Source organism: Daucus carota, chromosome 1 (assembly GCF_001625215.2).
Source record: "Daucus carota subsp. sativus chromosome 1, DH1 v3.0, whole genome shotgun sequence".
Lineage (NCBI taxonomy): Eukaryota > Viridiplantae > Streptophyta > Magnoliopsida > Apiales > Apiaceae > Daucus > Daucus carota.
Genome location: NC_030381.2, coordinates 43,227,773 through 43,242,636, shown reverse-complemented (window position 1 = coordinate 43,242,636; position 14,864 = coordinate 43,227,773). Strand labels below are relative to the sequence as shown.

The following is a 14,864-nucleotide window of genomic DNA, read 5'->3' as shown; positions in this document are numbered from 1 at the left end:
CTATACAGATAGAGTAATATATTCATCTGGTGATTCATTTGCAAGTACTCCATATAAATGCAATAGGATAATAAAGTCATTACGATCTTGAACAAATTTAGAAGTGACTCGGCTTAGTTCTAGAACACATGAAGAAGCTCGTAAGAATGTGTGTTTGTTGCATCAAAGAGGAGTGGTTAGTTGCCAGTTAATATTGCTACTTTACACGGGTCTGTCATATTTGGTGACATCGCTGTGCTCGAAGTGTTGTTAGGTTCATACTATAATATTCAACATATATCGGTTTACAATTATTTGTTCGATAACTCGCTTATTTAAAAATTTGAGGTGAAATAAAGTTGCAGGCTTTATATATATTGTGGCTCACTTAATTGTATGATTAATATATGTTTTGAATGATTAAATGCACGTATAGATACAATTATTATATGTTTTGTATAATTAAATATTACATATAATTATTAAGATCGAAACAGATGGACAAAAAGAACCTTGATCTTGGATTTGATTGCGACGAATGAAAAAAATAGAGTAAAATCAGAAGGACAATCAGTTTCCCGATTACAAAAAATAAAGATGTATTGTTGCAAATCAAACTTTTATTTATTTGAATTTTCGTGTGGTTATAAGTTGGAAGTGGTAAATTATGGGCAACTAGTGTATTTGGTGAGATGACAAGCAAGAAGTTGATGATGGAGATGTTGATCTTCTCTTGTGTTTGTGTGGGGGTGTCTTAACAACAACAATAGTAACATACTAGTTGATGTATTTTGACCAACTGCAGTTGCAATAAGTTGAGCAAAGCTGAATGAAACTTGAAAACAAAGGTTGTTCACTAATGCTGCATCTGCATCTCATTTTTCTTGCCATAAATATCCCAACCAACCTTCTTTTAGGTTCCATTTCGTTTTCAATATTAAGATCCACTGCCCCCACTCAGATTATAGATCAGTATGACAACATCAACTCTTGTTAGTGCAAGATAATGTTATTATATTACTCCCTCTCTTTTAAAATATAAAATATAAGTTGTTTGATTTTTTTTCACGCATTTTTAAGTTCTTTGACCACATGCTAAAAATGATTATTTTCAAAATTTTATTTTTTTGAATAAAAGTATATGATTGATATTATTATTCGGAAAAAGAACATTTCAAAAACAATGATTTTAAGCATATGGTCAAAACACTTAAAAATACGTGCAAAAAAATCAAACGACTTATATTTCAAAACGGATGGATGGAGTAAGTATTATATAGTGCCCCCGGATTATCAGTCTTTAGTAGATTAATCATTTATTTGTGTTTTGTCACTATTTTACATTGAATTTGTTTGTTTATATTTTTTTTTTATTAATAAATTTATAAATATACTGAATTTATATGCTTTTATTAGTAATTATTCCCTCCCTACCTTTAGGTTCTTTACCTGAGGAACATAGGGGTTTACACATATTTTAACGCTCCCTTTTTCTTTTTCTAAATAATAATTTGTTTAAATTTTTATATAACTCTGGTCAAAACAACTTCCTATCTTCTGTACTAACATATCCGGAATTCGTTATAATAGGGTGGTTGCAATGGTGTATTGGTGTCGTTTGGTTGGGTTTGTATTTAGAAAATGAGTAGGTCATAGATATAACATTTTTTACGATTTCACAAGGTTGTTGACCCTTTAATAAATTTGTTTATTATCATTTATAACTCTTTAAAAAGTTAATAAATAATACCATGATAACTTAAAAAGTACTATACAACAACAAAATTTGGGACTGCCAGAGTGCTATATGATGTGCATATCCAAAACATATGCTTTAGGTTACCCGTATCGGCACATTTTTATTTCTTTTAATTATCGATCAAATGTAGTGATACGAAAATTGAGAATCGTAACTGATTTTCGAAGGAATTAATCCGAGTGAAAATCGGACATATTTTATATTAGATATTTATTAACAAATATATATTAACTATATTATAAATTCTACAATTATTCATATTTAAAACAATACAATATTTTAATTTTAATAAATTATTATATATACTTCAATTATGAAAAATAATAAAGATTGATGGGATTTCAAAAATCAAACCGTTCAACCACATAAAAAAATTAATTGGTTAAATCAGGATTTTTTAGAATACTCATCCAATCCCATGATTATAAAACGGAATATTTGCTGCCCGGAATAAAGTGTTTACATACTATGTAAAAACATGATAGGATGAATATACAGCCTATTTGTTAAAGTTAAAAAGTGACACTTTATAGAAAGTATAAAGAAAATACACTTAAATATACCTAAAACATTCTGCTGCTCAGGCCTCAGCTATATCACAGTTCGCAAGTTGTTATATTTTCTTAAAAGTGAAAATACTGAGGAAATTTTTTATCAGATTTTTCTTCTTTTTCTTTTTTTGAAAATCAGTTTTTTGTTTTAATATTAATAATTGACATAGTGTGTTCACAATATAGTATATTCATTTTGACATAAAAAATGAAATTCCACAATTTTAAATTTCGGAAAATCTTTCCTCTTACTTATTTAACTATTTTTCAACTTACATTCCGACCTCTATTTTATTTATTACAGATGGGTTTGTAAACCTCCTTTCCCATTTCAATTGATGTCAAATGATTCATGCAATCAACCGACGAGATGGATACATTATTGTTTATCTGGACCATATCTAAAGTTTTGTTTGCAATTGCTTTTTCTTTTACATGAAATAATTCGAAAAGGACGTGCTTTGAATATACTTCCTTTTACAAATAAAAAAGAATTGACTACGCTTATGTTTTTATACATTTTAAATATGTCAATTCCTCGAATGTAGTTCAACGACATATCGGGTTTCTCTTTGTCCAAAAATATTTAATCTCGTATTTGTCGGTTTTTGTCCAAATATATTGAACGGAAATATTATATAATAAAATTTAAATTTAAATAATATTTATTTAATAACATGAAAATTAAAAACAACATTTGATAATTTTACTTAGATTTTATAAAAATTAGAACATTACGAGCATATTTGCCCAAACTTTTATTTTTAGCTTTAGAGGCTTATAAGTCGCAAACAAATTATAAATTATTCTTACAGTTTGCGTAAGTTTATGAATTTTTTTTTGACTTGTTAGTCGGTAAAAATCCTAATAATGATTTATTTTTAAATTTTGAGTTTATAAATATGTATTGGGCTGTTTTTAAAGATAATATCTTATTATTATATTAATAATTTTTATAATCGATAAATCCTAAATATTAAAAATTATTCAAACACATAAATCATATGTTATATTTTGTTAATAAATAACTTCTAATATAAGTAATAAACACTTTCTTTAGCTAATCTAAATGACAATATATTTTAATTGTCAAAAAACACAAAATATTATATTAAATAATTTTAAAGAGGAGCACACGAATATCACAAAGACGTGACAACGAACACCGTCATGGGCCTATATACTTGCCTTTCACTTCTCTCTCTTACACCCATTTCTACTCTCTACCAAACCATCTCTCTCTCCCTCTCTCTCTCTCTCGATCGACATAATCTATACCATCGTCACCAACAATATATATATACACACTACACAACACACCACATCATTTCGATGAAATCTAGGCCTAATTAACATTCCATCTTTCACTTCATTTCTCGTTTTCTCAAGTAAGTTCTCCCCTCTCATCCTCCGCTTTCGATCTCAATTCTCCACAATTCACCCTTTCTAACGCTCTCGTACAGTCTCATTAAATAAATTATTTTTTCCTCTCTCGATAAATTAATTAAGAGGTTATGAGCCAACTTAGTAGTAATTCATTTTGTGAAATTGTATGTAAGGATATGATTGTGATGTAAATTGTGTGTTTTGGATATACATACAGGCCAAGAGATCTAGGTGTTAGTGATTTTGATGCTGTGTTTTCCGATTCTTTGAAGAAAAATGGAGACTGAACTTCTCGATATTCAGCCGCAAGAACTCAAATTTATTTGTGAGTCTCGAATATTTTGTCTTGTGATTGATTTCCTGTTTATTTGGCTGTTATTATGTTCTCTGTGTTCGTTTACTTTTTGATTGAGTGAAATTTAAGCTGATATATCTCCCCGCTTAGTGATAAGAGTTGAGGGTTGAAGTCATAATTGATCGTAAATAGAAAAAGAAGAAGACTGATAAGCTAATTGAATTCTGTTTGGCTTTTGCACTTGCAAGCTGGAATCGACTTTTGCGCATTTATAAAAGAAATAATAAAGTAGAAAATTATGAGCGCTCTCTTTGTTGCTTTGTCCGTAATTTTTGTCAAAATCACCTTTTCACGAAATTTAAGGCTATTAAAAAAACAAATTGCATATATTATTTTTGAAAATTTTTTTTTTGCCTATAAAATGATTGTAATTTGTATGCAAAATAGATTTTTAAAAATAAATAAATTATGTGCAAGTATATTATGAATGTCTCGTCATATGGGTCAAAGTCAAAGTGACAACAATTTTGGGATGGAGGGTGTATCTATCTGTGCAATTTATTGATTTTTTAATTGTATTTTAAATTGACCCGAATTTATAGTACCCAAATCACATGTACCTCATGCTTTATTTTCCAAGTATCTTTCTCATTTTTAAGAGAAATATATAAGTTGATATGTTACAAATTAAACATAAGTGAGAAGAATTAGAAGTTATAAATATTATTCAAAGTGACAGGAGACTCTTTCTTTCACTTTCACCCTAAATCTTTGTTTCGCTTTTGTGGCGAACATTGTTGGAGTGCCTTTGACCATTTATTTTTTCTTGTCTAATTAAACAACACACTGGGTTTTTTTTTTTTTGAAAAATTAACATTTGATTTATCGTGGATATAATTTGATTTTCTTTTGAAGTTGAGTTGAAGAAACAAAGCTCATGCTCTGTTCGACTAGTCAATAAGACCAACCAACATGTTGCTTTCAAGGTACATATGTCTACTTGTTTACTAGAGAGTTTGCTGTCCAATGCATTCCTTACATGGAATTTAGTTTGATAAACTTAACTACTCTAATTGCAGGTGAAAACTACTTCTCCAAAAAAATACTGTGTGCGTCCAAACACAGGCATTGTGAAACCAAAAGAAATATGTGATTTTACAGGTATCTATGCTTCATTCGTGTTTTGCAAGTATGAACACACTTGCATGGATATTTTTTTCTATAATATAGCATCAAACTATTAAAGCTAAGGCTTAGGTGTGAAACACATTTTATTTTCAGATGCCTTTAATTCTTCCCTATTTTGTAATCATACTGTGCATCATATCCTCTTGCTGCTCACTTGCTTCTTAGTATTTGGGCATCCTAAGTTCGTTGTTTAAGGATGTCGGTTTATTCTTTTTATCTATGTCAATATAGTTACAATGCAAGCGCAAAGGGTTGTTCCTCCTGAAATGATCTGCAAAGACAAGTTCTTACTTCAATGTGCTGTTGTTCCTGTGGGGATGGCTGAGGAGGATATTACATCTGCAACGGTACCACTCAAAGATTTAAAATCTATATAGAGATGTGCAATTTAATTTAATATTCCTGTAATCTTATTGTTTCATATCTCAGTTTGCCAAAGATGGAAGGTATATTGAGGAGAAGAAGCTTAGAGTGATTCTTGTCAGCCCACCCAATTCGCCTATACATTCACCAGTCAATGGTACAGCGAAGCAGGTGTATGATGTGCCCACACCCGAAGAGCAGCACCCTAATTACACTGGAAACTTCAGTCCTCCTCAGACAGTAAGCAATATTTTAATAAATAGTAATCATCAATATATGGATTTTGAGAAATCTTTCAATATTTTACATATTCTAATTCTGTAGACATCAATATCTATATCTGTTTCTGTGTTTCGAGTTGTTTCTGAAGGTATGGGGTCAAATTTAGTATCAGTTCCTTAGTTGGTAGACTGCAGAGTCATATTCTTTGACTCATGAAAAGTAGATGTAATTTGGAGGATATAAGTTCCCTACAAAATGTTATTTGCTTTCTTCCTTTTTTGTTTTTTTTTTAAGTTTTGCAACTTGTTGTAATGATTGATTGTTCACCTTATAATTTAAGGGTACTGACGATTTGAGGGAAACCAAAGTAGTTGCTTCTGAGGACTTGAAGCCTGTAAGGCATGAAGCTGCTGAGGAATTGAACCCTGTGAAGCATGATGCTGCTGAGGACCTAAAGCCAGTAAAGCATGAAACTGCTGAGGACCTAAAGCCAGTAAAGCATGAAGCTGATGAGGAGTTGATTAGAAGCAGAGATTTTGAGCAAGGTATAAAGAATCATGTAGTTTCTAAAACAGTCAAGGATGTAGAACTGAAGGTCGTAAAGGAATTTGAGGAACAAAAACCACCAACTAATATGATGAAGGACGGGGACGAGCTGAAGCTGGTGAAGGATATCGAGGAGGTCAAGTTTAAACTAAGAGAATTTGAATCAAAGCTGAACGAGGTAAACTTGTGTGTAGTAAATTATTGCCTTCAAAATGTGATTTTGAGAAAATACCTTATATTAAGAACAAAAGGTATTATGAAGGGACCTATGCAAACTCTTGTCCAGTGAAGTGGCATGATATATTATTATTATTATCAGAGGATTCCTATTACGGGTCAACAAGTAGATGAAAAGTAGTGATTGATAATATCATCACTCTTTAAAATTTAATGTGGTTTACTTGATCTATGGGGAAGGGGAATATATTTTTCTGCCAAGTTCTGGTGGTACTTGGTTAAATATATCTAGTACACTATTGAATTACTTTACTGTGTTGTGAATAGTATTTGGTTTATATGCTTTTAATGTACATTTAATTATTTCTTCCATGTACAATATTTGTTTTTTGCCTGAATAAGTTAAGCAATGAGTGACTGCTGATGTTTAGTGGGCAAAGAGAAACACACACTTCTGTGTAAAACCCCGAATACATATCTGTTCAGAAATTACTCCCTCCATCCCAAATTAATAGAGCTTGTTGACTTTGGGCTTGCAATTTAAGGTGCATTGACCGCAAGCTACGTAATCTGTTTTTTTTATTCTTTCTTGTAAACAAAAATTTAAGTATGAAAGTTTTATTTACAAAAGAAAATTTGAAAAAATAGATCACGTAAATAGGCGGTCAATACCCTTTAAACTGTGTGTCCAAAGTCAACTAGTTCTCCAATTTGGGACGGAGGGATTACTTTTTATTCAACAAAAGATTAAAATTTCTTTTTTACTACTATGGAGTGGTACTAACTTAGTTCTGGTGGCTTCTTCCAGGCTGAGAGAACAATTTCAAAGCTGACAGAAGAGAAGAGAGTGAGTACCCATGACAGGGAAATTTTACAGCAGGAGTTGGTGAGTTGTAAATTCCATTAAGTTCCTAACCATTACTTTTTCATATTTTATCTAAGATCACTAGTTATACTTCCTTACAATATCTCTTCCTGCTGTTGACTAAATCAGTTAAATTGTCAAGTGTTTGAGGTTGAAAAAATTGCTATAATCAAGTAGCAATTTTTATATATGTACCTTCAAAACAGTGGTAGAGTTCCACAAGTTAGTAGTTCCTTCTCATTTCTAGTTAATCCTTCAAACATATGCAAGTTTGGATGTTAATTACTCCTCCGTCTGCCTAGAAAAAGAAGGCATGTGCAACTAAAAGTTGCGATGTGGCTACATTACTGGGCGTTGCACCATAGCTTTTCTAATCTGCAACTTGTTTTATGTTCTCTGAAATTTGGCAATAGGGCAATTAGTCAAGTCCAGGAATGGCTCTTCCAAGAAGCCTTATTCTGTTTGTGGTGAAATATTGCTCATTGACTAGATAGTAAAACTCTTAATTTACAGAAGATCCTAATCTTTTGGTATATCTGTCAGAGAAATAGCTAATTTATGAACTTTTTAAACTAATTGTTTCCTTGTTAGGGTGTTCCGTCTTTTATTTTCTTACATCCCCTTGTAAAATTGTGTGAGAGGTATCTGGTTTAACACTGTCTTAACACCAAGTTTTAACATGAACTAGACATTTCCTTATTTTTATTAAAAGATTTGACTTATGTGACTTTTTAATCTGCTCTGTAGGGTCTGATGAGAAGTAGGAGAAGTGGACAAAAAGCTCAATCGGGATTCCCTCTGCTGTTTGTTTGTATGGTGGCACTTGTTAGCGTCTGGCTTGGTCACTTCATGCACAAGTAGTAGATAACAGTTATTGTCAAGATGCTATGAGGAGGTCTCTTTATCAAATATGACTGTAGATAACAGAATATTATGCTCCTGAGGTGTGAAAGTTGCAAAAGGGTTTGTGCAAACCCTGATAAAATGTACCCAAGGACGAGTTACTAACTCTGTTTTGGATAGACAAAGTCTTTTTTATACAGTAGTATGCATAGTTCCTAATCCTTCTTTTCTCTATACTAGTTTATATTGATTCTGTTGGGTACTACAGAACAAGAATTTAGTTGCGCCTTCAATGAGGCTTTAGTCTTGAAATCCTGTAGTGATCTGCGTGTCTCAGACTTTTGTTTACAACAAAAGCTGTCTGCATCTAATAAATATGATAGCATTTATATAATTTTGTGTTTCCCTATTCGAATGACAGAAATCTCATAGTAATTTCAAGAATTAGTGTGCCTATGAATTGCCCTGCTGGCAGAGCAGCGGCGCTTGGTTATTACCCAGATGGGTGGAAACATTCTCTTTAAATGTACCCTTGTGCTGTGAACTATGAAGAAAAAACAGAATATCTGCATACCAGCAAGTTCAGTAGTTTCATGTGTATTGTTCGTTGAGGAATGAATCCAAATGGTAAGAAAAACATGTATGGGTGTCCGTAAGCTACTAAGCTTACACAATTTATCAGAGGGTTAAATAGCATTTTCGTCACTCAACTGACACCCAACTTGCAAGTGGGTCATCGAACCCAAAAAACTTTCAAACGAATCATTAAACTCATTATAACTTTCAATCCGGTCACTAAACATTGACAAACTTTCACGGCCGTTAAGTCTCCTTTGACTTTAACAGAATCTGTTAAATTGTTATATGATAAGATCCAAATAAGCAACCACATCAACAGATACCCAAATAACTTGACCCGATCCACGCCATTAAATCAGGTGACAAAACCCATAAACCATCAATATCTAAACAATCACCTCTCTTTTAAACTTTTCATCAAACACGTTGCATGTATAGGAATGAATCTATTCCCCAGCACCGCCATCATCACCTAAATGCGTAGAAATTGGTAAATTGATAACCATTGTCGTCACATCCGAACCAAAACCACATCTCATTTACAACCTTGCTATCCCAATCACAATGACCCAAACCATATATCATCAATTTCCAAGAAATAATATACTCAAAAACAATATCCACAAATCCCTCAAATCCCTGGGAAGCATCCCCAACCATAACATCCCCACTTTTCACGTTCATATTCTCCCTAATTCTTAACTCCGAAACCCCCTTCTTCCCCACCCATCATCCCCACTCTTCCCAAATACACCCTCAAAATCTCTTCAATCTTACTCTCATCAAGCACCGTACTTCTATTCTCTTGCAACATACAAGTCTTTGTCGATTCTTTCACTGAGATTTTTAAGGCCATGGGATCGGTCTTCACGATCTCAAGCTTCTTGGAGGCTTTGTCGATGGTTGATTGAGCGATTTGTAGCTAGGAACTTGTACAATAGATTAAGACCCATAAGATAACTTTACATAGGATGGTTGTACAGATTCAAGGCCATCTATTTGGGTGCGTGAAGATGATGATGGTGTAGAAGTATATTAATTAATTTTAGTTTCTTCTATGTTGTTAATTAGGAAAAGAGTTCATATAAAAATAATTGGGTTATGGGTCGGGTAAAATACATAATTGATCTGTACATGCCACTTGTATTGATTTGGACAACTCATCCCGTCAACTCATCTTTCCGTCAAGTTTTTAACGTCACTAACGGCAAGTGACCAAATTGAAAGTTTTAAAGAGTTTAGTTATTTGACTGAAAGTTTTTTCAGTTGGATGACCCAATTGCAAGTTCGTAGTCAGTTGAATGACCAAACTGCCATTTAACCCATTTATCAGATACGAACTTCTGCCAGCGCAAATAAATGTGAGCTATGAAGATCAAAAGGGCTGCTTCAGGACGCGTAAAGTAAGTTTTACTAGGCAAAAAAGGGAAAAGAAGAAGACACCTCGGTTGTTCCTGGAAAAAAAAAGCAGATAACAATGTCAAACTAAAAACGCGTAACGATGCCAAATAACCAGTAAAGTTTCACATAAATTTCCCATATCACAAACGGGTGGATGATGCTACTTTGGGGCGTCTTTGAGTTTGGTAAGTCATGTTTGAACATGTCTTGCGGTGTTGGTTAATTCAAATTGACATTTTTAATCATTTTTTGTCAGAAAAATGAAATATATTATTTTAATAGAATAACAAATCATGTGATATTTTCATGCAGATTTTAGAGTTTCAACATATATATAATAAAACCACAAGATTAACTGAAATTTTCAAGGGTGTTGATACTGAATACCTGTATATTCATCATTAATACCCTAAATATCAGGATGCAGGAAAATGGCCCCCAAATACCATTTTGTAACATTACATCGTGTAGCGTCTAATTAGGTTAACCTTGATAGACGCTACACAGTGTAGCGTTTTGCTGGGATTAAAAAGCAAAACACTATACGATCTCACGTTTTCATCCCAAAATTGAAAACGCTAGACTATCAGCGTCTCTAATTGATACTTGAGACCATTTTTCCCAACTTTGTTATTTTGGGCATTTCTTCAAAAATATTTGAGATTTGGGGCTATTTTTCATTTGATCTCTCAAATTTTTGGTTATAACACGTCACATGAACTTTTAATTCTTGTCAAAGATCTATCATTTATCAGATACAGTCATGACACTAATTATAATTTACTGAGTAATTTTTTTCTTCTCTCATATCGAGATCAGGTTTAAGTATAATAATCAAACATAGAAATAATTAGTTATTCTTTTTTATCATAATCGTTAAATTTTTCCAACTGAGAACGGTATATGAATAGATAAATACGCAATTTATCGAAAAAACGAGTTTAATTCTAGATGATATCTTAACACTTCACCGAGTATGATCTTAATCTAACATCGTGTAAATTATGAAGATAGAAAATATGTGTAACATATATTGTCAAAGGGATCATGATTCTAGTAAATGTGAGGACCATAGGAAGAGATTCTACATTTTTTGAAGAGCCAAATTATAATTTTGTTCCAGAAAGATATATCGGTAATATTGACGTCGCAGGGACTGATTTTGCACTAATTTCATCTGGCGCAGGAAAAAGAATTTTCCCTAATCAATTTTCTTTGTGGATTCGATTGGAAATTACGCACACAATTCAAATAGATGATTTCAACTTGCTATCCTGGTCTCATTACAAGAACCAATGCGTTATTCATAACTAAAAATTTGTAAATTTATCAATGTTGACGAGCAATATATGTTTCTGTTATTATCAACACATATAGAAGAACATGGGTCTGATTTATTACATTACCTCTAGTAGCACACACATAGAATTGTGTGATTATTCTTCTTCTAGTGCAAGAGTTTGTTGAACCTTATTTTTCTGTAGATGTGATTGGTTTGAGGAGAATCTTAAATTGTGGTATAGAATTTGTTAGTCCTGTTGCACTCTTGTCATCTGGATCATCAGATGCTTTCTCCAACTCGAATCGGTGAATTAAAGTTGCTAAAGCTATCTGCACAAGTCGAAGTCCAAAAAAGATCCCCGGACACCTTCTTCTTCCGCTCCCAAATGGCAGCAACTCATAGTGGTTGCCCATGACATCGACATTTTGATGGCTAGTCAAGAACCTCTCTGGTTGAAACTCATCAGGATTAGGCCATACTTGAGGATCACGGTGGATCTATGACAGATTAGCAATTAACAGCGTATCCTTTGGGATATTGTAACCTCCAATCTCACAGTCTTCTACAGATTCACGGGGTGGTAGTAGTTGTGAAGATGGATGTAAACGCATGGATTCTTTGATAATGGCTTGCAAGTATACCAAGTTCTTTATGTCGGACTCTTCAACTTGTCTATTCCTCCCAACATGGTTGTTCAGTTCATCTCTAGCCTTCTGAAGCACATGGGGGTTACTGATAAGTAGAAATACCACCTGGCTTAAAGTCATTCTTGTTGAATCTGCCGCTCCTGAGATAAATGTCTGCATGTAAAACATTTAAGTATAAAATTGCGCATAGATAGTAATAATCCTTCCAAAGTTCTGCGTCACTCGTGTTTAGAAGCGTGCATTTCATTTCAAATAAAGTATTTCAAATTACAGGATTTGAGCTGTCATTTCAAATTCCCAGGTTTATATTAATATTTGAATGTTTTGGATTTCAAATGAAATCTAAATCCATATTCCCAAACAGGTTATATATTTCAATTTAGAATTTCAAATGAAATTCAGGTTTCCGTTTAGGTTTTTAAATATATGAACGGTTCAGTTTGATTATAAAAAAAGACAGAGCATACCAAGGAAGTGGCCTTAACAACAGTATCAGGGTCAAAGCCTTCAAAATCTTGGGATGTAGCCTCATCCATTCTGGTGAGAATCATGTCCATGATATCATGTTGTTCATCTTTCGCTTTTCTTCTCAGTTTGTGCTCTCCCAACCATTCAGTGAGTATACGGTCAGTTTCCTTTGCAGCCTCCTGCATTGCCTTCTCATGACCTCCCCAGTCCAACCATCTTAAAAAAGAAACATAATCTCTCAAGTAAAATTTGCCAACTTGTCCAGTAACCGTCCTTATGCGCTCTGAGAACTGAATTCCATTTTTGTCGTTCCACTCATATCGTTTCCCCACAATCGTCCTCAGCACTATGTTCTGTGTCAAGCATCCCAACCATTGATTGATATCAATTTTCACCATATGGCTCTGAAAACTTCTATTTTTTAACCAAAAGTCGTAGATATCTCCCACGGATTCCTTTATTTCAGATATCCGAAGATGTTCAAACATCTCAATATGATGCACACTTAGAAGCTCTCTTGTGATCTTGCGCATTTTTTGCCAGTAAGGTCCATATGGACCAAGACCAAACATAGCATAGTTATAGGCCATTACTTCCGGTCCAATCAGGGACGAAGCTACATAGGGGCCAGAAGGGGCCATGGCCCCCTTTGAAAAGCATTGGACCGGAAGTAATGGCCTATAACTATGCCATGTTTGGTGTTGGTCCATATGGAACTTACTGGCAAAAAATGCGCAAGATCACAAGAGAGCTCCTGACTGTGCATCATATTGAGATGTTTGAACATCTTCGGATATCTGAAATAAAGGAATCCGTGGGAGATATTTACGACTTTTGGTTAAAAAATAGAGGTTCTCAAAGCCATATGGTGAAAATTGATATAAATCAATGGTTGGGATGCTTGACACAGAACATAGTGCTGAGAACCATTGTGGGGAAACGATATGAGTGGAACGACAAAAAGGGAATTCAGTTCTCAGAGCGCATAAGGACCGTTACTGAACAAGTTGGCAGCTTTTACTTGAGAGATTATGTTTCTTTTTTAAGATGGTTGGACTGGGGAGGTCCTGAGAAGGCAATGCAGGAGGCCGCAAAGGAAACTGACCGTATACTCACTGAATGCTTGGGAGAGCACAAACTGAGAAGAAAAGCGAAAGATGAACAACATGATATCATGGACATGATTCTCACCAGAATGGATAAGGCTACATCCCCAGATTTTGAAGGCTTTGACCCTGACACTGTTGTTAAGGCAACTTCCTTGGTATGCTCTGTCTTTGTTTATAATCAAACTGAAGCGTTCATATATTTATAAACCTAAATGGAAACTTGAATTTCATTTGAAATTCTAAATTGAAATATATGACATGTTTGGGAATATGGATTTAGATTTCATTTGAAATCCAAAACATTCAAATATTAGTATAAACGTGGGAATTTGAAATGACAGCTCAAATCATGTAATTTGAAATACTTTATTTGAAATGAAATGCACGCTTCTAAACAGGAGTGACACAGAACTTTGTAAGGATTATTACTATCTATGTGCAATTTTATACTTAAATGTTTTACATGCAGACATTTATCTCAGGAGCGGCAGATTCAACAAGAATGACTTTAAGCCAGGTGGTATTTCTACTTATCAGTAACCCCCATGTGCTTCAGAAGGCTAGAGATGAACTGAACAACCATGTTGGGAGGAATAGACAAGTTGAAGAGTCCGACATAAAGAACTTGGTATACTTGCAAGCCATTATCAAAGAATCTATGCGTTTACATCCATCTTCACAACTACTACCACCCCGTGAATCTGTAGAAGACTGTGAGATTGGAGGTTACAATATCCCAAAGGATACGCTGTTAATTGCTAATCTGTCAAAGATCCACCGTGATCCTCAAGTATGGCCTAATCCTGATGAGTTTCAACCAGAGAGGTTCTTGACAAGCCATCAAAATGTGGATGTTATGGGCAACCACTATGAGTTGCTGCCATTTGGGAGCGGAAGAAGGAGGTGTCCTGGGATCTTTTTTGGACTTCGACTTGTGCAGATAGCTTTAGCAACTATAATTCACCGATTTGAGTTGGAGAAAGCATCTGATGAACCAGATGACAAGAGTGCGGCAGTCGGACTAAGAAATTCTATACCCCAGTTTAAGATTCTCCTAAAACCAATCACATCTGCAGAAAAATAAGGTTCAACAAACTCTTGCACTAGAAGAAGAATAATCACACTATTCTATGTGTGTGCTACTAGAGTTAATGTAATAAATCAGACCCATGTTCTTTTGCTGAGAAAATATCACATCACTAAA

At 33.8% G+C, this 14,864-nt stretch overlaps 3 protein-coding genes across 3 annotated transcripts; 2 read left to right on the top strand and 1 right to left on the bottom strand.

Moving 5' to 3' along the window:
- Positions 1-3,495: 3,495 nt before the first annotated feature.
- Positions 3,496-8,395, top strand: LOC108205426 (vesicle-associated protein 2-2). Its single transcript, XM_017375382.2, has 9 exons — positions 3,496-3,677; positions 3,893-4,000; positions 4,886-4,956; positions 5,050-5,131; positions 5,390-5,505; positions 5,588-5,761; positions 6,084-6,467; positions 7,275-7,352; positions 8,079-8,395. Exons 2-9 carry the CDS (start codon positions 3,952-3,954, stop codon positions 8,190-8,192), a joined length of 1,068 nt encoding a protein of 355 aa, XP_017230871.1. The 5' UTR covers positions 3,496-3,677; positions 3,893-3,951; the 3' UTR covers positions 8,193-8,395.
- Positions 8,396-11,437: 3,042 nt separating this feature from the next.
- LOC108223034 (cytochrome P450 CYP82D47) lies at positions 11,438-13,192 on the bottom strand. Its single transcript, XM_064086630.1, is given in 2 exon segments — positions 11,438-12,236; positions 12,551-13,192. Coding segments are annotated over 2 exon segments (1,254 nt in total). The 3' UTR covers positions 11,438-11,624.
- A 42-nt stretch (positions 13,193-13,234) lies between these two features.
- Positions 13,235-14,759, top strand: LOC108223025 (cytochrome P450 CYP82D47). Its single transcript, XM_017397071.2, has 2 exons — positions 13,235-13,815; positions 14,130-14,759. The coding sequence occupies exons 1-2, from the start codon at positions 13,243-13,245 to the stop codon at positions 14,742-14,744; spliced, it is 1,188 nt and encodes a 395-aa protein (XP_017252560.2). The 5' UTR covers positions 13,235-13,242; the 3' UTR covers positions 14,745-14,759.
- The last annotated feature ends 105 nt before the right edge of the window (positions 14,760-14,864 follow it).